The sequence below is a fragment of the Trypanosoma melophagium genome (genome assembly GCF_022059095.1).
Source record: "Trypanosoma melophagium isolate St. Kilda chromosome Unknown ctg28segment0, whole genome shotgun sequence".
Lineage (NCBI taxonomy): Eukaryota > Euglenozoa > Kinetoplastea > Trypanosomatida > Trypanosomatidae > Trypanosoma > Trypanosoma melophagium.
In genome coordinates this window covers 41934-65794 of record NW_027125159.1, presented here as the reverse complement: position 1 = coordinate 65794, position 23861 = coordinate 41934, and the positions used below count along the sequence as shown (strand labels likewise).

Genomic DNA, 23861 nt, shown 5'->3' with positions numbered 1-23861 from the left:
GTATGTTTGTAAAGTGGTTTTTAATATTCTTGGCCTTTTTTCTCAAAAAAAAAAAAAAAAATTCATCCCTGTAGATGATGTATATTTTTTTCCACTTTTTTTTCTTTTCATTCTTTTTCTTTAACTCCTTATTTATTTAATTAATTTATAATTTCTGTTCACGTTATGTTTAGCATTGTGATGCCGCTTGAGGGAACTGCGGTGTCACCTCAATTATTGCACCGTCGAAGCAATGATGTATTGCTGAGTGAACAGCGGGCACATGGTGTCACAACAGCAACACATTTACGTGATCATAAAAGGAGTAGTAGACCGAGAAATCGAGAAAATGGATGGAGTAATAAAGATATATGCCGGAGAATACAGGATTTCTTCGAAGAGGATCAAAATGTGATTTGTACACTTTTTACGGTTGTGGTGATTCTCCTTATATTGTGTCTGGTACTTATTTCCATGTGTGGCTGGCTGCTTCTCACAACTGGGGAAAATATATTTATACCCGATGCACCTGAACCACATAAGAGTATTGATAAAGATGCCATTATGGATCTCTGGCGTCTCTTTGATACCGCATCGCGAACAAAGGAGGAATATCACATGCATGCATTTCGTGAGTATTTATTGCGATATAAACGTTTGGCAGAGGAACGTCAAAAACGCGAAGATGAAGAAAAAGGCAATGGTAAAAAGATAAGAAGTATCGATGTATCACAAGTGGATGATCCTTCAGCTGCTGTTCTCCCACGTTTTACAGCGGCACCAGAGAAAACACTTCCGGAAGTGTTAACCGCATTACGAAGTGTGATGGAACATATTGTAGAGCAGGATCGAAATAAAGGATTAGAGAAGGCAGCTGTGTATCTCACTAAAAACTTTTGGCGTATGGGAAAAACAGTACATAATGAAAAGGAATCCTTATTGGGTACAGAGAAAGAGGCATTTGAACCGTTTGATGATATTCTCTATCTACAACTCCGTCGCTACTTTGACGGTAATGAGGATGAGAAGGAATTATCACCACACCTCGTTTCTCAGTTTAGGCGTCGTAAAAAAGAAGAAAATAAGGAATATGAAAAGAAGGGAAAACAATGGTGGGATCATGTACGGACAAATGCTCCTTCTGTTCATACAGGTCGTTTTTATTATCCACTACGTCGTTTTCATCGCATGAGAGGATTTTCTGCAGAAACGGCAGAAGTTACAGCAGCGTGGATAGATGCTATGGCGTATGATTACTTTGAGGATAGTGAAGAGATTACACCGTTTATTCCACCGGAATTACCAACATCGCAATATATAGAATCCATGAAAGAAGGATTGCAGAAAACATCAGAGTCGTTATTTTCATCATTTTCATCATCATCTTTACTAACATCATCACCTGAGGGACCGGTATTTACCGGTACATTGTTTGTGAATCTTGCAAGTTTTCGCGATAAGGAGTGTTGGCCTTCTACGGGTCACATGTTAAAACGAGCGGGAAATATGTTCCGTGTGTATTATGGAATTGCAGAGCAGCATCGTGAAACAGATCTTTCTTGTGTTTCATATGATGCGTTATTACCACGGTCATGCATGTCTTCTCCCGCAACATTATCATCATTATCACAATCTGTAACAACGAACCCAAAGAAAGATGGAGAAGAAGGAGGAGGAGAAAAAAGAAAAAATACTACTACCTTAAATAATAACAATGGTATTATTAGTAGTATTATTAGTAGTATTACTACTACTACTACTAATAATAATAATACTAGCAGTAGTAGTAATAGTAATAGTCTTAATAATAATCGCTATGGTGGTTCTATTTGTTTCCCAGTAGATAATATTCGTGTACGACATATTCGACCTTCTGCAGCGTATGGTCCTACATATGGTCGTTATATGGGCATGTTATTATACCGCGGTGAGGATTACGCCCTTGTATTAGACTCCCATAACCGATTTGTATATGGATGGGATATACGTATTGTGGCTATGTATATCGTACAGGAACACCCAAAACTTGTACTTTCACACTACCCTGAAAGTTATTTAGAAAGCGAAGGTGATGCTTTTCAGTTTGAACGTAAATCCACGGCGTATTTATGTCGAGCCCAATTTCTTCAAAGTGCTGGTTATCTCCGACTAAGTGGTATTGCAATTAATAGCCTTTCCCCATTTAAACGAAATAACCGATATTTATATCCCTACGTGATAGCCGAACTTCATCTGAATGAAAGTATTCCCCGTCCTTTACCACAACCGTGGGCCGCTGGGGGATTTCTCTTTGCGAATGCCACTATCATGCGTGAAGTTCCATTTGATCCACATCTTCCATACATATTTGACGGCGAGGAAATAATGTACTCGGTGCGTTTATGGACACACGGATATGATATACACTCTCCTATGCGGGGGATATGTTTTCACTTTTACGGCCGCAAGGATCAACCCAAATTGTGGTTAGAAACCCCACGATGGAATGCCGTACAAGGGCAATCGCGAAAACGTATTCAGTACTTATTACGATCACGTGTGCGGGGGGTGGATGTACTGCGAGTTCCACGTCATACACAACTTCCAGTAGTTGTCATGGATGCGGATCGTTACGGTGTGGGACGTGCACGTTCGGTGCAGGAATGGTATGCCTTTGCGGGGGTGGATCCTGTGCACTACACCGTAGATGGACGTTGGTGTGGGGGTTAAAATGCTATTATACATATATATATATATATATATATATATATATATATATATTTAATATTTATATTTATATTTCTGGATCTATGTGTATAGTATTATTATTATTATTATTATTATTATTATTATTGTTATTGTTATTATTCTTTTTTTCTTTTGCTTGGTTAGTTGTATTGAAATGCGTGACTGTGTAGGTGCATTCATGTACGTGTGGATAGTTGTTGGCTTTGCCAAAACGCAATGAAAAAGAAAAGGGAGAAGAAACAACTTGAAATACGTTTGGTTTTTTAATAGAAGGAGGAAAAAGAGAACAGAACAGAAAGGAAAATGAAAAGAGGTGGGAATATCTTAGAACATGACCCTCCACTTGTGTGTTTTCTCTTTTTCTTTTCCTCTCTTTATCTCTTTGTTGGTGGGAATTGTTTCATCCTTTCTGTTTGTTTGTTTGTTTGTTTGTTTGTTTGTTTGTTTTTCTTTTTAATCGGTATGTATGAGGGGTGTATGTCTATGCAAAGCGAAAGAAAAAAGAACTGTTCTAACGTGATTCATTGTCTAGGTGACCGTTTTTTTTCTTCTTATTATTGGAGAGGAGAATGTACGCCATGTAATTTCGCTTCTTTCTTTTTTTTTGTTTCTTTTTTTTTTTTGCTTTGCTTATCCCTTACTTCTTCTACTTTTCCGCAAATAATAATTATATATATATATATATATATATATATATATATATATATTCTTTTATGGGGAATTCGCGTGTAAATATGTGATTTCTCTGTTTTTTTGTATTTGTAATTTCTTTTCTCTGCATACTACTGTTATTGTTATCCCTATTCCTATATTAATAATAATAAGAATAATAATAATAAACTTGAATCTCTCTCTCACTATATATATAATTTATTTATTCATTTATATTTATATCTGTATTTCTCTCTTTCTATACTATATTCCTACATAAAACAAAGAACAGAAAAAGAAGAAATATGGTAAAGTTAGCCTTAAAAGAGTTTGCAGAGGCCACTCGCCGAATGGTGCAGCTTAGCGGTGTAAAGAAGTCACGTCTGATGCTCCGTGTACGTCCTAATAAGAGCCGTAAGACATTTGTGTTGAAATCCACCGATGGCCGCACAACACTCACAACTCAATTAACACATCAGGGGGAATTAAAGATGGTGGAAAGTATTGTGAATGACTTTGTCAGTCAATGCACTGCCGCATTAGTAACACCAGCACCAGCGAAAACAAATACGAATATAAATATAAATACAGTAGGAGGAGGAATAGGGACAGGATCACAATCACAACAACAACAACCAGGTAATCGTGGAGATAATACGAATACCAATATAAATAATAATAATAATAATAATAATAATAATAATAATAATAATAATAATAATAATAATAATAATAATAATAATAATAATAATAATAATAATAATAATAATAATAATAATAATAATAATAATAATAATACGACTGGTGGTGGTGGTAATGTACAGTCCAGTTCTACGGGAAATAAAGGTGGGGGGAAATCAGGCGGCAAAGCGGCTGGTGGTGCAAGTACTAATCAACAGCAACAGCAACAAGGGAATAAGAAACGAAAAGGTGGTCGACGATAGATATGAGCTTTATATATATATATATTTATTTATTTATTTGTTTTCTTTTTCTTTTGTAAAGTATGGCACCCACTTTTTTGGTGGATTTTTGGTTGTGAGGCTGTTGTTTATGTGTTGGTTGGTTGGTTTGTGCGTACATATATATATATATATATATATATTTGTGTGTTTGGATGTCGATGCGTTGTTGTTTACTCTTTATTCTCATTTCTCTTTCATTTTGGGAACCATGCGTCTATTTAGGGTTTCCACAATGTTGGATAGACATTTTACCATTTTTAAACCATACCTTATATTTGTATGGACGATAGGGGATAATTCTTATTCCTTATTGGAATATATATATATATATATATATAATTTAGATTTGATTTCCTTATTATATAACTCGCTTTTTTTTTTTTGACTCTTCTTCTTTCTTATTATGATTGTCTTATGGAATTCATTTAATTTAAAGGAAGCATTCTATTTTTTTTATTAATAATAATAAACAGATTCAACGCCCATTATATATACATAAACAAATTATATGGTAATCTCTCTATTTACATTTATTCCACACCAAGAATGGCATTTTCCTGCAGACGCTGCGGTTTACATGCTGCCTTTCTCATACGGCGACGAAAAGTAACTTTACTGTTGTTATTTCTCATCGTTTTTACGGTTGTTTGTACCACGTTTCTCTGGAATGAACTGATGGAAGATTCAATTATACCGTCAAGATCAGAGAAATCTGCATTATTTAACGATAACACTAAACAAGAAGAAGAACGAGAAAAATATAAAAAAGAACGTATGAAACTGGAGGAACAAATACAACAAATAGAGAAACAACAAGAAATGGATATATTGGCATACGCCACACAACTTCTTAAGGTATTATCGGGATTTACAGAAGAACATACATCGCATCAACATGTGAATAGTGATTGGCGATGGAATGTATCGTATAATACAAAGAAGAATCACACACCGACCTCACTTCTCAATAATTACTATGAAGATGAACTCACACGTCGTAATAACGTGTTTGAGCGTAAACTCGATAGTGCGTACACTGAACATGTATTACACTCTGATGGTTATTGGGATCCTGTACATAGTGTACGTCGTGGTTATGGTATGGAGGGAAGTATCTTTATCGCGTTATTACATCATGATGTGTATAGTAATAATAATAATAATAATAATAATAATAATAATAATAATAATAATAATAATAATAATAATAATAATAATAAAAATAATAATAATGAGAAAGATAGTGCGTGTGCTATGACTGTGAAGAATATGTATGAAGCCGCACGGTGGCCGATTGCGGTGTTTACAGGTATTGTAGAAGTTATATTTGATGATAATACACCAATAGAAATACGAGAAAAAGAACAGAATGGATGGTTAAAGCGACCGCCTTCTGTTTGTATACCGTATCGTTACCGTCAATCTGATTGTGCGGAGAGTTCTGTGTTCTGTCCAGCAGATAATATTCGACTTCGACAAGTACGTGTAAATGGAAAAAGCAAAAAACGATCCTCTTCATCCATCTCATTATCTCAATCTAAACAACATAAACGAGAAGGATTATTTTTCTTTCCTTCTTCATCTTCTATTGCGGCGCAGCGGTATGCGACTCTTACGCTTTACCGCGGGGAGACGTATGTAATGTTTCTCCGTGCGGGATTGCTATTACGATCCCACTGGGATGTTCTCTCACGTTTATTATTTCTACAACTCCCCTCAAAGTCGGCGGTACTTTCACAATCGCCATTATATATAAATAAGGCACTTGTACGGCTAGCGTGGAATGAGACAATTGTGAAGAGTGTGGCTAGTATTATGATGGCTGCTCAGCGATTAGAGTTGAATGGAAATAGTACACAATCGCAACAAGGAGAATATCAAAGAAGAGGGGTGAATCAATGGTTGGAAAGTATTCGCTGGGCATTACACCCTGATCTTGTGCAATTAGCGGAGGAGAATAGTCGTAATAGTATTAATATTAATAATAATAGTTATTCTAACGATAATGGACTCACAGAAGAGGATGTGCTGCGTTATCTCTTTAGTATTACTAGTAATAGTAATAGTCAACAACGAGGAGAAGATCATTATGATAAGAAACAGAATAGTCAAACGAAAAATAATAAGAAAATGCAAAAGAGGAAGAGTAGTAAAAAACATAATAGTAATAATAATGATAATGAGAGGGAATCAAGTGTAAATGAAGAAAAAGAGATTGAAGATTCCCAAGACTCAGTTTCCTCATGGATAGGTAATCGTGCGGAAATTCAGTTGCATTGGTTAAATCATTTCCGGAATGTTTTATACCCGCTGGTGTTTCGTGCATTAAGTAATCACAGTATGACATCTTATCTATGCGGCGTAGAGATGCGAAATGGTATTGAAATAGCAACAACAGAAGAAAATAATAATAATAATAATAATAATAATAATAATAATAATAATAATAATAATAATAATAATAATAATAATAAATAATAATAATAATAATAATAATAATAATAATAATAATAATAATAATAATAATAATAATGAGAATGAATTACTGTTAAAATTACATAGTGTGAATATCAAACGATTGAGTGATGCTTTAGAGGATTTACAATACATGCGACCTTCTCCAACGCATTGGTGTGAAGAAAAAGAAGAGGAAGAGAATGATCCGACTTGTGTAGATGTTATGAATATTAAAAAGAAGAGGAGGAAAAATAATGAAATACCTTTATTTAATAATAATAATAATAATAATAATAATAATAATAATAATAATAATAAGAGTTTGCCATATCTTCTTCAACCATGGGTAACGACCGATTTCTTATTCACTCGTGCAGAGGCCTTCTTTGACTTTCCACAAACTTATCAAAATAATAATAATAATAATAATAATAATAATAATAATAATAATAATAATAATAATAATAATAATGTGAAGAGTGTACGATTAGACCCGTTTCTCAGTTCACTCACAAAAGATGAAGAGTCGGTGTTGTTAAGTGCACGTTTGTGGACAAATGGGTGGGATTTCTTTTCCCCGAATGAACCCATTGTGTTTCTCGGTCCACGTGTTGAAAAGGAAATGGAATCTTTCTCAGAAAATACAACAACAACAACAACAGTATCAAGTAGTAATAATAATACTAATAATAGTAAAGTGAGAGATAAACAAAAACAATTGCGAGAAGAGAGTTTAATACGATTACGTTTTATTCTCTTTGGAAACAGAGAAAGTACAGACAGAGGAGAGAAGAATAAATCGCAACTACAGTTGGAGGCTGAGGCTTTGCGGTATGTGGAACAGTATGGATTGGGCACACATCAATCACGAGAGGATCTTTTTCGTTTTACAGGACTTAAAAAAGAAAAAGAATTAAATGTAGATGATACGGGTATGAAACGTTATTTAGAGTGGTGTGGTAATCATGAAGTCCAGTAAAAAGTAAAAAAGAAGAGTATATATATATATATATATATATATATATATATATATATATATATATATATGTGGTATGTCTATTTGGTTTCACACAGCACTGTCTGTGTGTGGTTATTATTATTATTATTATTATTATTATTATTATCTTCGGCGTGAATTTGTAGGGTATTTGAGATGCTTTTCTTTGCAAATAATTTTCTGATTTGCTTTCATCTATTTCTTTGTTTATATATATATATATATATATATATAATATAAACACGTAGTGCTTGTGTTTTTTAAACAAGTTTATTGTATTTTTTTGGGAGGTTATAATGTCGGTGTATTTCTTTTCCTCTTTTTTCTTCTTCTTTTTATGCCTGCCAAATATATAATAATCTCTAAAATTAAACTAATAATAAGGGAATCCCGGAAAAGAAGAAAAAGAAAATAACATAACACAAAGAAAAGGAAGAGTCTATCTATCTATCGCGTAGATAAGATTAGACTGGTCACACAGCTCTACAGTACATTTATTACAGTAATTTACAGAAGAAGTGTTTTTTTTTTGTAGTGAAATATATATATATATTTACCGTACTTTTTATTTTCACATTCAACTGTCAATCACGATAATGTCATCTGAAGAGGCTGTACAGGAAGTTCGCCGTATATTTATTAATAACAGTGTAGAACAGGCCCATGACTATCTCACTACTATTACCCGCGGTATTCAAGAGAGCGATGATCGATTAAAACAAATTGTTGGACAGAGTTATCGCGATCTCATTGCCGCCTGTGATCGTGTGGTGGGAATGGAACACACATGTAAGAAATTACTGCAATTGCAGAGAGAATTACAACAAACAAATAATACAAATAATACAACGTCATCATCGCCGTTATCGCCATTACGTCATGTTGAGACAACATCCGAACAACAACAACAACAGTATTATCCACATACACCGCCGAGAAGGAGTTCTATGGCATTATTGGATGAAACACACACACAGGGTGTATTAAAGGAATTTGTAGGAAATATCAGTAGTAATAAGAATAAGAAAAACACGAGAATGGGTACGGGAACTGAAATAGAAGAAGAAGAAGAAGAAAAAGAAAATGAGAAGGAATATAAAGATGAGTGTATGATGGATAAAGCAACGATTCAACAATGTGGGCGATTACTATTTCAACAGGAATGTGTGGCGATGGAGGGATTACTAGGCGCACAGAAAGTACAAGAGGCGGCCAGAGTTCTCCAGCGATTACGTGATGGACTGCAGTTTAATGGAAATATAAATATAACCGAGGAGAAGAGAAAGAGATCATCAACATCTTTATTATTAACAACATCAATGCTGAAACTTCTTCCAACAGCTGTATTACAGCAACGGGAGAAACAAGTCGAGTTATACGCAAATCGATTACAACATGTTATTCGGGCATTACTTCGCAAAGACGCCGATGAGGCCGCACAGAAGGCCATAACAACAACACTAACAACATCAATATCAACATCAATGAACGAAAAGGAAGAAGATTGGAATTTCTCTAGAGAAATGACAGGAAATAGTATTATTCATATGAAAGAGGCACATGCGGCACTTGGTATACTCGCTTCTGTGCCTTTTCCAAATGCATTATTACTATTAATTCAACTCGTCTCTTCCATGATTGAAAGTGATATGAAACGCATTATGCGGGTCATGACAGAGAAACAAGGACGTTGTAATAAGACAAACACGATAGAAGAGAAGAACAGAGAAGAATTAAGGAAAGAAGAAAAGGGAAAAAGAGTTTTTGTAAAACGAATGGAATGGCTGCGGACTTTAATTCCACTTCCGCAGGGTCTTGTAGAGCAAACAGCATCATTAGACGCTTCAGTGGCATGGTTGCCTTCATCTCTAGATGGATCTCCTGCGTTGACTAATAATAATAATAATAATAATAATAATAATAATAATAATAATAATAATAATAATAATAATAATAATAGTGGTAGTAATAGTAATAAGAATAAAGTTATGATGTGTAATGCTGAGAATTGTGGGGTCGATGATGCGGCTATTGCGTTACATGTTGTACAACGAGTACAATATTTGTTTTTTCATTTAGCCATATATGTGGCCTCTGTGATACCCAAACTGTATGGAACGGCATTAAACACCGAACAAGATGCGAGATCTCAAGAACAACAATCTACTATTGGTGATCATGTTAATAGTAATAATAATAATAATAATAATAATAATAATAATAAAGAAGAAAAAAAAGAAGAAGAAGAAGATGAGTACACCAATCAACAACGACGACAGCGTAAACTTCAAGGATTACTAATACTTCGCGCACGACTAGCCACCCAACAACATCAACAACATGATGATAAACAAAAGGCCGATACAAGTGATTTAATGCCTTTACGCTTAAGTAGTAGTTTAGGACGTGAGGGATTCGCCTCTTCTGTTGTTTCTGCCAATGAAGACGTTGTGGAGTCTGTTCCCACTGCCTCTTCTTCACTTGTGCAGATGGATAGTATTAACGATAAGACTTCTATACTGCGAGCGTCAACACGGACATCGTTATATCTACGTGAAGTGATGCAACAGGTGTGTGGGATGCAGTTACTGGATCCACGACTCGTGCGACCGCAGCGAATACGAGAAGGTTCAAACAATCTTAATAATAATAATAATAATAATAATAATAATAATAATAATAATAATAATAATAATAATAATAATAATAATAATAATAATAATAATAATAATATGAGAAGTGTGGAGTATAAAACACTGCAGGAACAGCTATTGTTAGTGCAGGAGAATGTATCACGCCTATTATTGTGTATTGCAGATGCTGGTTTGCTGCGGGATCCACGTTGTATTTGCGTCCATGAACGTTTAGCCATAGAAGGCGGTATACGATTGCAAAAACAACAACAACAATATCAATATCACCAACAACAATTAGTACGATCCTCATTATCTCCTTCTTATTCTGTTGGGGATCTCTTTGATAAAACTAAATGGGCCGCCATGGTGAGTATGACAACGGAACATGCCCTACAAAAGGCGATTGGGTCGGCCTTAAAGAAGGCCGATCGCGTCTGTGAATCTATTTTACGATGGATTGCGCTTGAATACCGACAACAACAGGAAGAAGAACAAGAAAAACAATATCCACAAGATAAACAAGAACATCAACGGGAAGATCGTACAGAAATACGTCCAGTGTCAAGGCCATTAATATTGCCACAACTCTCCCGACATCTCTTCTCACATTCGCTTTGTGTGAGTCAACGTATTGCTGCTGTGCATGGTGATAGAGAGAATCTGCAGGATTATTCTACATTCTCCACGGCGAATAATAATAATAATAATAATAATAATAATAATAATAATAATAATAACAATAATAATAAACGAATACGGGGAAGTGGAAGAGATGGAAGAATGCGAGATGCTTTACTAGCGAGGGCTGTAGTACATTGTATGTGGTCTAACACGCATGCTTCACTCGATCGAAAGACGACGAGTGCCGCCCCGCATGTACACGGGAGAAGTTCACATAAAAGTAATAATTGCACTAATATTACAGGAATCCTCTCGAATACTTTTTCACCATCGGATATGTTTGCCCTCATGACCAGCAGTAATGGAATGGTGGATGTAAATCCTATGGATGTAGAGAAGGTAAACGAGAGAGATAGTTTGCTGTTTGCCGATGATGATGACGAGGATGATGATGATAATATTAACGAAGATGATAATAATACTAATAATTCTATTGCAGGGAACAATAGGCGTAATCAAGGCGTTGCTGTTAATCGTGGTATATTACAATATATTCTCCATCGTATTTTAAGTGGTGAACATGCATGGGAAAAGAAAGATACAACTGTACACTATCTCATCTCTGCGTGGATTACAAAAGTACTACATCGTGTACAGGAAATTATGAGAAAGGAAAAGGAAGCATGTCAACTACAATTACAACAACAAGCCGATTCATTTGAGCAGCAGGCTTCTATGATGGTGATGTTTGATCAACTCTCGCTTCTCTTGGAGGTACTATTACAGGTCCTAGAGGAAATTCCACCACTCCCCAAAACAACAACACAATCAACAACAGAATCGAAAACAGCATTGCTTGTAAAAGAGTTAAAAGAAACTATTATTGCATGTCACACGCCTTGGGTACAATTATTACGACGAGAATGGGAAAGTGGACTTTGTACAGCTTATAAAGAGGCATTAGAGGCATTTACAGTACCCAAGAGCACAACAAACGCAACAACGAATGTATCTTCCTCAGCGGCACGACGATATACCTTGGAATATGCGGCTTGTTGGCATCATCGCCATACACAACAATCACAACAACAAGAAAAAGAAGAAAAAGATGAGCAAGAAAAAGGCTTGGAACAACAAGAACAAGATATTGCATATCCTGTGCATCTAACTCCGCATGTTGCCGATCTTCTTTTTGTTTTGCAGCATATTCTGTACACCGTTGGTGTTGGACAACGACTACAACGTACTGTACTCCCTATTCTTATTCGTGAATTGCTCGATGGCACAGCTGCCGCTGTGTTAAATGTTGTACTCCCCTCCATCACTGCTAACAGTAACAATAGCAGCCTGCGTCCTAACCATACTACCAATAATAATAATAATAATAATAATAATAATAATAATAATAATAATAATAATAATAATAATAATAATAATAATAATAATAATAATGCTAATAATGATCCAACTTGGGGTATACCAACTACTGCTTCCTACGATGAAGAGAAGGAAGAGGCTCTACTGCAGTTATGCTTTGATGTTCTGTACATCACTGGACTCTTCGCCCCGCCCGGTGGGGTTTCCGCCTCCTCCACCGCCGCCGTTCTGCGGGCGATTGAAGACCGCGTGGATCCCGTCGTGTGGTCGTTAACCGCCCCGCCTTTAACGCGTGCGAATAGTGAATTACTGCGGGCCACCGCCCTCTCATTTGGCTCGTGGTGCACAAAGGCCACAGCGGATATGTGGAGCGGCGGCAGCGGCAGTGGTGGACGATCGACTTCTCTACACTCTCAACAACAACAACAGTGGAATGGGGCTATTGCGACTCCAGAGGAGAGAGAACGATTTCCATTATTGCCTTTAACTGTGACTACAACATCGTTGCTGTCATCATCTTCATCAGCGTTGGCTTCAGGGGCGGCGTCTGTTGGAGGATTGGGTGGTGTTGGGAATGCTAGTGGTGATCATAGTCGATCATTACAGTTCAATGCAGGATCATCTGGGAATAAAGGAGGTAATACGATTTCTTCTGCGGCATCATTGCTATGGGGTGATAGCAAAACAAAGGGTTGGATGAAATCCTTATGGTAAACTCCACCTTCTTCTTAACGTCTAAAGAGAAATATATATATATATATCTTTATTTATTTATTTATACATTTCTATTTAGACTTCTGTGCTGTGCTAATTCTTGCAGTTTTTCTTTTTTGCTTTTTTAGTGTGCTTTTCTTCTCTTTTTCGCATGTTGGAGAGAGGGGATTTGGCAAAAAGAAGAAGACAAAAAACAAAGATTTGTTTTTTTTATTAATTATTATGTGTTTCTTCTTTACCCCTTTGCCTCTCTCTCTCTCTCACTCTGGACCTCAGTGTAAGTGGTCTGAAGGGAGTTTTCTCTATTGCTGCTTCTGTCTCTGTATGTGTGTGTGTGTGTGCGGGTGCGTATGTCTATGATTTCTCTCATAGCTTTTTTTTGTTTTGCTTGTTCGGTATTAACGGAGATATTTTGTTTCGCTTATTACTGATGTTGTTGATCTTTTGCTGCACTTGAAACACTCCACATCATCATTTTTTTTCTCTTTTCTCTTCTTTCCTCCTCATTTATGAGTTACAATGTATTACTGGCCTATGGAGTTGGTTTGAACTCTTTAGGATGGTCTGTATTTTTATATTTCTTTGTTTTTCTTTTTTTTGTTATTATTGCTGTTATGTCGGGGTGTTTCCGCTCATCTGCTCTTCTCTTCTCTTTCTTTTTGATTTTTTTCCTATTAACTCCTTCTCTTTTTATTTCTATAGGTGTCAGAACACAAATAATATATATATATATATATATATATATATATATATACTTGTTTGCTTCAGTGATCTTTATTTCTTTCAGCAGAGGCCCTACAGTGGGCCTCCAATCGCTTTACTCTCGTTTGTGTATTATTTTTGAACACACAACAACAACAACAAAAGGCAAATAAATAAATAACCTTATACTATTCCTATTATTACTATTCCTATACTATACGTGTGTCTAATGGAGTTCGAGTACGCATCCAGCGGCAACACACCGGCCCTTCGTGCCTGGCTTCGTCAGCACCCCGAGCGCGTCAATCTCCCCTTTGGCCCCACAAAGTTCACTTTACTCCACACCGCCGTTAATCAGCGGCATCTCGACACCGTCCGGATGCTTTTAAACGAATTCCACGCCGATCCCACAGTGCCGTGCGGGGGACTCGGCAATACAACTTTGCACGATGCGGCCAGCAGCGGCGATACGGTTCTGTTGGCCGCTCTTCTCACGCGATGTCCGCCGCTGCGGGGAAATGCGTTAATGGAAACACCGACAGATGTCGCGCGTGGGGGGTGTCGCGATATGCTGCGCAATTATGAATATCAACAGCAGCAGCAAATACAGATGCAGGTGCAAATGCAATTAGACCACGCACAATATCAAGAAGAACAACAACGGAGAGATGTTGGGGTTCATGATGGACAGTGGGGACATGGAGTTCCAAGGCGAAGTCCACCACCGCCCCCAACAACTACAACAACAACAACTCTACCACAAGTATTGGCAGAGACATTACGGGAGAGAATTCGTGATTTACGTGTGACGAGTGATGATGAAAATAGTAGTAGTATTGCACAGCATTTATCTTCCGCCTCCGCCTCTCACTCTACGAATAATAATACGATGATGATGGGTGGTGGTGATGGGAATATAGCACAAACATCAACCACACTATCAGTGCAGCGAAATGCCAACATGTTATCACCGAGTACAGGAGCAAATACGGTGCATGAGAATCAGATACGAAGTAATGGAATGATAGGAAATCATATTAGTGTTCCTCCACGTAATACACATAAACTTCCACCAGATTCTATCTTGCCATTAGATCTTCATGCATTTCGTCGTGTGTATGGAAACGGGTTTGAGTTTGCAGAGAGCAGTTATGCCTATCAGATACGTGGAGTTTTGCCATATAGGTTTAAGGGTGGGGTATATTACACCCCAGTTATTCTTATTGTGAAGAAGCGCCTCAATAATAATAATAATAATAATAATAATAATAATAATAATAATAATAATAATAATAATAATAATAATAATAATAATAATAATAATAATAATAATAATAATAATAATAATAATAATAATAATAATAATAATAATATGAATAATGGTATTAATAATGTTAGAAATAACAATGCAAATATGTTACCATACCGTGCTCTTATTGACCGTAATAATCTTGGTGATCTCTTTCTCAGTCGTCGGGCGACCTATATTGATCGTTTTTCTGGTGTTATTATTCCAAGTCCGATGGATGCACACTATTGTACATTAGTAGAATTTGTTGAGAATGCTGTAATAGCTAACTTTGAACGTATTCCTCCGCTTACTGCTTCTGCTAATAGTCGTCAGGGAATACGGTATAATGCCCCTCTTTTTACGCTGTCTCCCAATGAACATGAAATAACCTTACGTATTCTTCGTGATCTCTCCCTTTTTTGCGATGATGCCTTTCAATATAACAGTTTAACTTGTACCGTAACGGGGGCACTTCCACTTTTTGCAGCTGTTCGACGTGTAGGAACTGTTGCAAGTGATACAAAAGTTAATCCACAACCTTCACCGAGATTAAGGGATGGGGCATCATTATCACCAAATAGTAATAATGGTGTGGGTGGTGGTAATAATAACAATAGTGTATTAGTAGGAGAATTGCTTCTGAAATTACCACTTTCTATAGAATTTTCACAACAGCATAACTTTGATGAACCACCACGTGTTTATTTAACAAATTCTACAACTAGTACTCCAGAAACACAAGAAAACTATTATTTTCTTTCTAGTATTATTATCAATAGTTCAACTGGTGAAGTTCACCGTAGTGCTATTACTTCACTAAGTAACTGGAAAGAACATGGTTCTCTCGTTAATATATTAATGGAATTACAAGAAAAAGCCACATCACTTTTGATGAAATATTGTGAAACAACTACTACCGTTCCAACCACTTCACTTTCACTTGAGGCATCACCGAGAACAAAAAAAATAAGCATCAATGCTTCTCCTGTGGTTGGTGGCAGTAGTAATATTAGTGGCAGTGGTGGATTAACTAAGGGGAAAAGAGAAACACATGGAAATACCGCTAATGAATGTGAATGCGATGGAGATTGGCTGCTCATACCCCGTTTTTCACGTGGAAGTACACCGCAAGGTACAACATCCACGCGAACAGCTACAGACACTATTACAACACCTACACCGATAAGTCATAGTTTAGGTAATAATAGTAATAGTAATAATACTTCTTCAAAGTGTGTGATTTGTTTGGAAGCTGATAAGAACTTTGTGTTGCTTCCTTGTCGACATCTTGTTTTGTGTCGTTCCTGCAGTCGGCGTTATGTAGATCGTTTGGCGGATGGAATGATGTGTCCCATATGCCGTACAAATGTTAAGAAAGTGTTGGAGGTTTATCTCTGAGAAGCGTAAATGAGAAAAAAAAAAGAAATAAAGAGATAGCGAGAGAAGAAAGTGTGGATTAGAACTAGTATAGCCAGTTACTATGAAAAGCATGAGTTATGTGTGTTTTTTTTCTTCTTTTTGTTGTTTCTTTTTTTTTTCTTGATCTGACAATCCTTTTTCTTCTTCTTTTTAGCCAATACACTTTTAATGTGTTGAATGGGTTTTATGAGTGGTAAAAGTGAAGATTAAGATCACAGATTATGAACAGAAATATATATATATATATATATATATATATAGCCTCTCTTTTTTGTAGATGAGAAAGACATAAGTTGCTTAAAAAAAAACAAAAACCATCAGGTTTTTTTTTAATACTTTTCTTGGCATTTGATCTACTCTTTTTCGCTTTTCTGTTAAATCTCATTTATGTACATAATATGTATATTTATTATTATTATTATTATTATTATTATTATTATTATTATTATTATTATTATTACCATAAGAAAGCAAACGTGTAAAGTGTAAATTGGTTCCTCTAATATTCTAGGAGTAATTCAGGTATATTAGTGTACGGAACTATATATAGATACATTTACATATTAATTGAAAGAAGAATATAAGGAAGAAGAAGAAAACGAAAAAAGAAAATTAATGACAGCCGATTCATCCCATGTAAATGTTTCTTTACAGCTGTCAGGAATTTCCAAAGATTTTCTCCATGCTCAATTCACAAAATTCAGCTCTCCAGCCCCTCATCACTGTGATGCCTACACTTTACGCCAATTGGAACAATCTCAACGGGGAACTGAGAGAAAACAACGATATCTGCCGCCAACAGCCGATCAATTACGACTTGGACTTGTGGGCAGTGCGGAGGAAATGGGAGAGTGGGGCTACACCGCTCCATTATTATTACAACTACTGCCCTCCACAATAGAAGAGACTAATAATAATGATAATAATAGCAAGGAGAATAAAGTGAAAAAGACATTTTGTTCTTTTAGAGCATCAGTACGATTACCAGTTTCTGCACTGGAAACATCATTAGATTCTCACTCCTTGTTATTGCGATTCCGAATTGTTGTGGTGGATGAACCACTCTTACGAGCTGCCGGTGGTCGCATTACACCCGGTGCTGCTATTGTGGCTGTTGAGAATGCCCATTGGCAGCCGGATGTCGTTCAACTCATCGGCAATACAGAGAATAATAATAATGATGATAATAATAATAATAAGTATTTCACTGCGCATGTGGATTTCCGTGATCGTATGATGCACTTTGCTCGCGCCTCTGAGCAGTTTCCATTTCTCTCTCAATTGTACAAGCGGGAATCGGGGGAGGATGAGGCAAAAACAGGACCACTGCTCTCACTAACACTTTACGCAAATGATCCTTCTGTGCGGTATGAACGGAAGGCGTGGCTGCAGAGTCTACCAGCCCAATACCGTGATGCCGTACTGTTTCTCCAACGCCATGGCAATAATAATAATAATAATAATAATAATAATAATAATAATAATAATAATAATAATAATAATAATAATAATAATAATAATAACCGTGCTGCTGCAGAGAACGGGAACGATCATAACAAGGAGAAAAAAGTCAGCGGCGGGAAATGTAATAATGACAATGCAATGTTACTTCCAACTTCTCTCATTGAGGTTCAGGATATTTACCCTGTGCGGTGTGAGGGGTGTTGTTGGTGTAAGCGACACTTACCAACACCTGCGCCAATGGAGGTGCAAATGAATGTGGTTAAACAATCCACAACAAGACATAAATCCCATAAAGGATCACGCAAACACCAAACAGAAAATAACAAGGAAAAAAAAGATGATAAAAAGACAATTGAGAACTGTTCTCAATGTTCTATTGGATCTACAAATAACGGTGTATCATCAGGGTTGCAGAAGCGGACGAAGTTTTCAGAGAGAGAGCTACAAGATCAGCGACGAAACTCAAGCGTCAGTGAAAGCACATCTTATGGCTTTGATGATAGTGTAAATACTGCCGTTATGCACCGTGGATGGTGTGTGGAACCCCCACACAAAATTGATCCTTTAAGTCCATTTACCGCAGGCGATTTACAATATACAATGCGGGTCTGGCACGTTACAGTGAATGTGGCCCAATTAAAGAATCGTGGATTACAAGTGGAGGCAATAATGCCATTACCGGTTTATGGTGCTTGTGTTGAGGAGGAGGATGGTACGGAGTCGAGTAAGATTTCCATTTCTGAATATGTCGATCCAACAAGTAACATCTTGACTAATAATAATAATAATAATAATAATAATAATAATAATAATAATAATAATAATAATACAGGAGCAGAAGGCAGAGGAACAGGTACGGAGAGGAATCCCTATAACAGCAGCAGAAACAGTTTCAGTAGTAATTCCAGCAGTCATGTTATTGGAGTTCGTTGGGTAAAAGGTGTGGTGGTATTACAACCACCGCTATTTAAACAACATACAAGTGGTACTCTTGCAATTCCTATTTGTTTTATGGATATTCCTTCAAATGGTTTAATGAACACCTATTGGCAAACCCTTTATTTGCAGTATTTGTTTGTTTTCCCGTTTGAACACCCACAACGTAATACACTTGAAATTGTACGCTCTCTCGCCTCGCTTGGACGATTCGCCACGAAAAAACCGGTTGGACATCGTGGACTTGGTAAAACATACACACGCACAATAAGGGAAACACCAGAAGAAACGACAGATTCAACACTATTGGATTCTAATGTCAATCCAGCGGCTGTTGTGGCCGCAGTGGCGGGAGTACCGCCCAAACCACATCGTCTCATGGCGAAACTCGCAGAGAACAGTTTGGAATCGTTAAATGCCGCCCATCGTCGTGGATGTGATATGGTGGAGTTTGATGTGATGCTAACGCGAGATCGTATTCCAGTTATTTTTCACGATCCACTTATTCAACTGCAGGCACGTAAGAAACGTGGGGCGGGTACACGCAATGGTCGGGTGGAATTACAACAACTGCATCATAATGGGAATATGAATACGAATGGCACCCATACCACTAATGAGATGTGCACTAGTAGTATGGATACTTCTGGTGCATTAACATCGCAGCGGGATGATCAACCGTGTATTTATACTGCTCCAAGTTTTGCCTCTATTCCTATTGCGCTGCATCAATTAACGAAACGGCAATTGGATGTAGTCACTACTGAGACTTTTACATATGCCAAGGCAACGAATACACTACGAAATTTAATTTTACGTCATTGGAATCAAATTCTCTGTACCCATCGTAATCGATTACAAAATCTATCAAACACGAAAGAAGAAAAAGAAGAAGAAGCAAAGAAAAAAAAGGGTTTGGGTGAAGTGATGAGTCGCAGAAGAGGAAGACTCTGTGGTTGTATGCCATCGGAGTATTATCAACCATTCAATAATAATAATAATAATAATAATAATAATAATAATAGAGGTGGACGTGATTGGGGTTTGGAAGATTATAAGAAACTTTACCGCAGTCAACAACGTATTCTCGCCCAACAAGAAGATGTAACGAATCGCATTTGCACATTGGAAGAATTATTTGAGGGCACTCCCCCAACTTTACGGTTTGATCTCGAAGTAAAATTCCCCTTTCAACCCATTGGCGATGCCAATTTATATCAACAACTTGACGCCTTTGAAGTGAATGCCTTTGTGGATGATATTCTCCGTGTGGTGTTTGCCTTTGCGGATCAACGACAATCTGTGGAAGATAGAGATGGAGCCCAAACAACAACACATAATAATAATAATAATAATAATAATAATAATAATAATAATAATAATAATAATAATAATAATAATAATAATAATAATACACGTCCACGGGATGTGATATTCAGCAGTTTTGAACCGGATATATGTCTCGCACTAAAAATGAAACAAAGTCGCTTTGATGTGGTCTTTCTCTGTGCAACAGACATGTATGATGACTTTAAGGATTACCGCTGCTTTGGGCCTGTGGAAGGGGCACTGCAGTTCTCTGTTTTTATGCATTTATCGGGAGTTTCTATTCTCGCCGCCTCACTCTGTACGGAGGAGCAGCGGAAGTTTCCCAGTAAATACAGTATGCGGCGTTTACAGCATCAACCGGCATCTCTGCAACTCCCACTGGCTCATAATAATATTAATAATGATAATAATAATAATAATAATAATAATAATAATAATAATAGTAATAATACTAATAGTAATAATAATACTAATAAGAGTAAGCGTGAGGCTCAATGGGCGTTATTTGACTACTCACGCGGTAAAGCCATCGCCGATTACGCCCATGCCCGCAATCAACTTGTCTGGACGTGGGGAGAATCAAACAACGATGAGCAGTTCACATATGTACAGTCGCAACTTATGATGATTGATGCTGTTATTACAGATAATGTGCCGCTTTGGTCAGCAGAGAAGTATGAGAGGGAACGGGAGGAATCTTTACAAGATTCTACCTGCACATGAGAAATAATATCTCTGTATATATATATAGTCTTTGAAAATTTTCATTATTATTTGTATTATTATTATTATTATTATTATTATTATTATTATTATTATTATTATTATTATTATTATTATTATTATTATTCTCTTGTGAAAGCGTTTCGATATGTGCAAGTAAAAACCAAATGATTTAAAACGGAAAAAAAGTACAAAGGCCAATACATCCAATAAGATGTGTGTGTGTGTGTGTTTTACACTCTTTAAGTTCCTTTCTTTCGTATGAGAGAAAACAATCCAGATATTCGAGACAACTGAAAACGATGCAAAAAATAAAAAACGAAGAATTTTCAATCTAGTGCATAATACTTTTTCCTGCTATTAACGATACTTTTTTCTTTTTTTTCCTTTTCCCCCTCTTGTAATGGGGGATGGGGAAAATAAATAAACATATATATATATATATATATATATATACATATATATATATATATATATATATGCATACATACGTGTATCTTTATTAGTGGTAATTAATAAAAGTGTTGTATTGATTCGGTAAATAAAGAACAAGTGAAATAAGAATATATTAAAAAAAACGGTTTAAATCAGGGAAAAACTATGTATCTTTATCATATATATATATATATATATATGATATAAATTCATTGATAGTGCTATTCATTTTTTCTTTCTTTCAATTGTTTGGTTTTTCTTTTTTTTTTCTTCAAAAAAAAAAAACTGTCCCATTTTTTTTGGTTTTCTTTTTTCTTTTTTTTTGCGTAGTGTTGCTTCATTATGTGGTTTTGCTCTCAAGTGTGCTTTGTATGTTTGTTTCCATCAATTTAATAATAAAGATAAAAAGAAAGAAAGGATATTATTACTATTATTATCATTATTATTATTATTATTTATAACAATTGAAAGAGAAAGGGAGTATGATTGTATATGCATTATGTGTGATGTGAGGCACAGTGGCTTTATACATATCCCGCAGTGGTATTTTCTCTTTATATTTATACCTATATGTTACACCGCAATTTATCAGAAAATCGTGAATGTTTTCTTTCTTTCTTTGAATCTTATCAACATTATTATTGACTAGCGTATATATATATATATATATATGATTATTTTATTAAATTGTACGAACAAGTATCACTTCTCTTCACTTCTTTTTTTTCTATGCAATATTAATAGTGGTCCGAGAAACACAGTATATATATTGCATATACTGGTTCATATAAATAGAGAAGAGGGATCTATTTATTAAGATTCACCAAAGGGATAGATAGAGAGAGTGCCCCCCACCTGTATTATTATTATTATTATTATTATTATTATTATTATTATTATTAAGTCTCCCCCCGTTTCTGCTCCTTCCAAACACAATTCATTTGTAAAGTTCCGACCAACTTTCACCAATAAATAAAAAGAAAGAAATAGAGAGAGGTTAAACCACAGATACTAATATAATTACCATATATATATATATATATATATATATATATATATATATATATATATATATATAAGCAGTAATTTAAATATATAAACACCAATGTCCTCCTCTTCTGTAAAGGCATTAAATCCCGGATTGCAGGCCAGACGCGATCCATACTACAAACGCAATCACATGGGCCGTGTGACGTGTACGCTCTGCGATATTTGCTGCACGGATGATAATAATTTTCTCAAACATCTCGCAGGAAAAACACATCGCGTGCAGTTGGAGCGGCGGGATCGAAATGCCCGGCGGGAGGAGCGAATCGCCGCAGAGGAGGAACTCAACAAGGAGGCAATGCGACGGGCTGAACAGGAAAAGAAAACGCGTGAACTTCTTATGCAACAACAACAACAGGCACAATCCAGTGGAAATCGCAATAATAATAATAATAATAATAATAATAATATGGCGACATCATTTGCAGGGGTTGTGGGGCAGACATTTGCGCCGTTTGGAAAACCGGAGTTTCACTATTGCACGGAAAATGATCCCGAGTTGTTTCAAACAAAAGTGTGGTTGGAGTTTTATTATCCGCAAGCCGTGGAGGGCGCCCGTCCGTTACATCGATGGCGATCCGCACGCGAACAGGACGTGGAACGGCCGCCGGATGATAATGTGGTGTATTTACTTGTGGCTTGTGAGGGATATATGACATTGGCATTGAAGTTTCCAGCAAAACTCCCACGTACATTTGCCAATAATAATAATAATAATAATAATAATAATAATAATAATAATAATAATAATAGTAACAATAATAATAGTCATACGAATAGTAATATGAATAGTAATAATAGTAATATGAATAGTATGGCACCGTGGACGTATGGGACTGCGGGATTGGGAGTTGGGGGAGTGAGTGATGAGCACGGTGGGAGATATCATTGTAATTGGGATCCGGTAAAGAAGGTATACTCACTCTTTTTCATTCTTGGTTAGTTATATATATATATATATATATATATATATATATCTGCTAATAAGTGTTTATTTATTATTATTATTATTATTATTATTATTATTATTATTATTATTATTATTATTATTATCATTTATTTGTCTCACTTTCATGGTGTGGAGTCATGATGTCTTGAATCTTCTTATCCACGTTTAATGCGATCTTTCTGTATTTACTCTGTTCTCATATGTCTTTTATTTATTTCTTTAGTTGTCTTTTTTTTCTTTTTGTTTATAGTGCGGTGGTGGCTTTGTTTTGCTAAACTTAACACCAATTTTTTTTTTCTTTTCTCTTCTTTCTTAGAAGATTTGAGTCGATTGAAGAGAACAACGAAAAATTAAAGTAAAAAAAAAAATACATTCATTACAGAAATATATACACAATAATCAAAATAAAAACACATACATACATACATATATTCACATAGAT

The 23861-nt window shown here is 35.9% G+C and overlaps 7 protein-coding genes across 7 annotated transcripts; all 7 read left to right on the top strand.

Annotated features, from left to right (window-relative positions):
* Positions 1–180: 180 nt before the first annotated feature.
* Positions 181–2688, top strand: LSM04_005685 (Glycosyltransferase; the record flags this gene model as incomplete). The annotated part of the gene is made up of 1 exon (XM_067330213.1): positions 181–2688. The coding sequence occupies one exon, from the start codon at positions 181–183 to the stop codon at positions 2686–2688; it is 2508 nt and encodes an 835-aa protein (XP_067190326.1).
* A 974-nt stretch (positions 2689–3662) lies between these two features.
* Positions 3663–4301, top strand: LSM04_007122 (uncharacterized protein; the record flags this gene model as incomplete). The annotated part of the gene is made up of 1 exon (XM_067330202.1): positions 3663–4301. One exon carries the CDS (start codon positions 3663–3665, stop codon positions 4299–4301), a length of 639 nt encoding a protein of 212 aa, XP_067190335.1.
* A 2629-nt stretch (positions 4302–6930) lies between these two features.
* On the top strand, positions 6931–7758 carry LSM04_000786 (Glycosyltransferase; the record flags this gene model as incomplete). The annotated part of the gene is made up of 1 exon (XM_067330191.1): positions 6931–7758. The coding sequence occupies one exon, from the start codon at positions 6931–6933 to the stop codon at positions 7756–7758; it is 828 nt and encodes a 275-aa protein (XP_067190279.1).
* A 614-nt stretch (positions 7759–8372) lies between these two features.
* Positions 8373–13124, top strand: LSM04_003480 (uncharacterized protein; the record flags this gene model as incomplete). Its single annotated transcript, XM_067330180.1, has 1 exon — positions 8373–13124. One exon carries the CDS (start codon positions 8373–8375, stop codon positions 13122–13124), a length of 4752 nt encoding a protein of 1583 aa, XP_067190301.1.
* Positions 13125–14055: 931 nt separating this feature from the next.
* Positions 14056–16515, top strand: LSM04_008825 (uncharacterized protein; the record flags this gene model as incomplete). Its single annotated transcript, XM_067330169.1, has 1 exon — positions 14056–16515. One exon carries the CDS (start codon positions 14056–14058, stop codon positions 16513–16515), a length of 2460 nt encoding a protein of 819 aa, XP_067190354.1.
* Positions 16516–17151: 636 nt separating this feature from the next.
* LSM04_004636 (Glycerophosphodiester phosphodiesterase domain) lies at positions 17152–20988 on the top strand (the record flags this gene model as incomplete). The annotated part of the gene is made up of 1 exon (XM_067330158.1): positions 17152–20988. One exon carries the CDS (start codon positions 17152–17154, stop codon positions 20986–20988), a length of 3837 nt encoding a protein of 1278 aa, XP_067190312.1.
* A 1540-nt stretch (positions 20989–22528) lies between these two features.
* Positions 22529–23413, top strand: LSM04_000817 (uncharacterized protein; the record flags this gene model as incomplete). Its single annotated transcript, XM_067330146.1, has 1 exon — positions 22529–23413. One exon carries the CDS (start codon positions 22529–22531, stop codon positions 23411–23413), a length of 885 nt encoding a protein of 294 aa, XP_067190280.1.
* Positions 23414–23861: the final 448 nt, after the last annotated feature.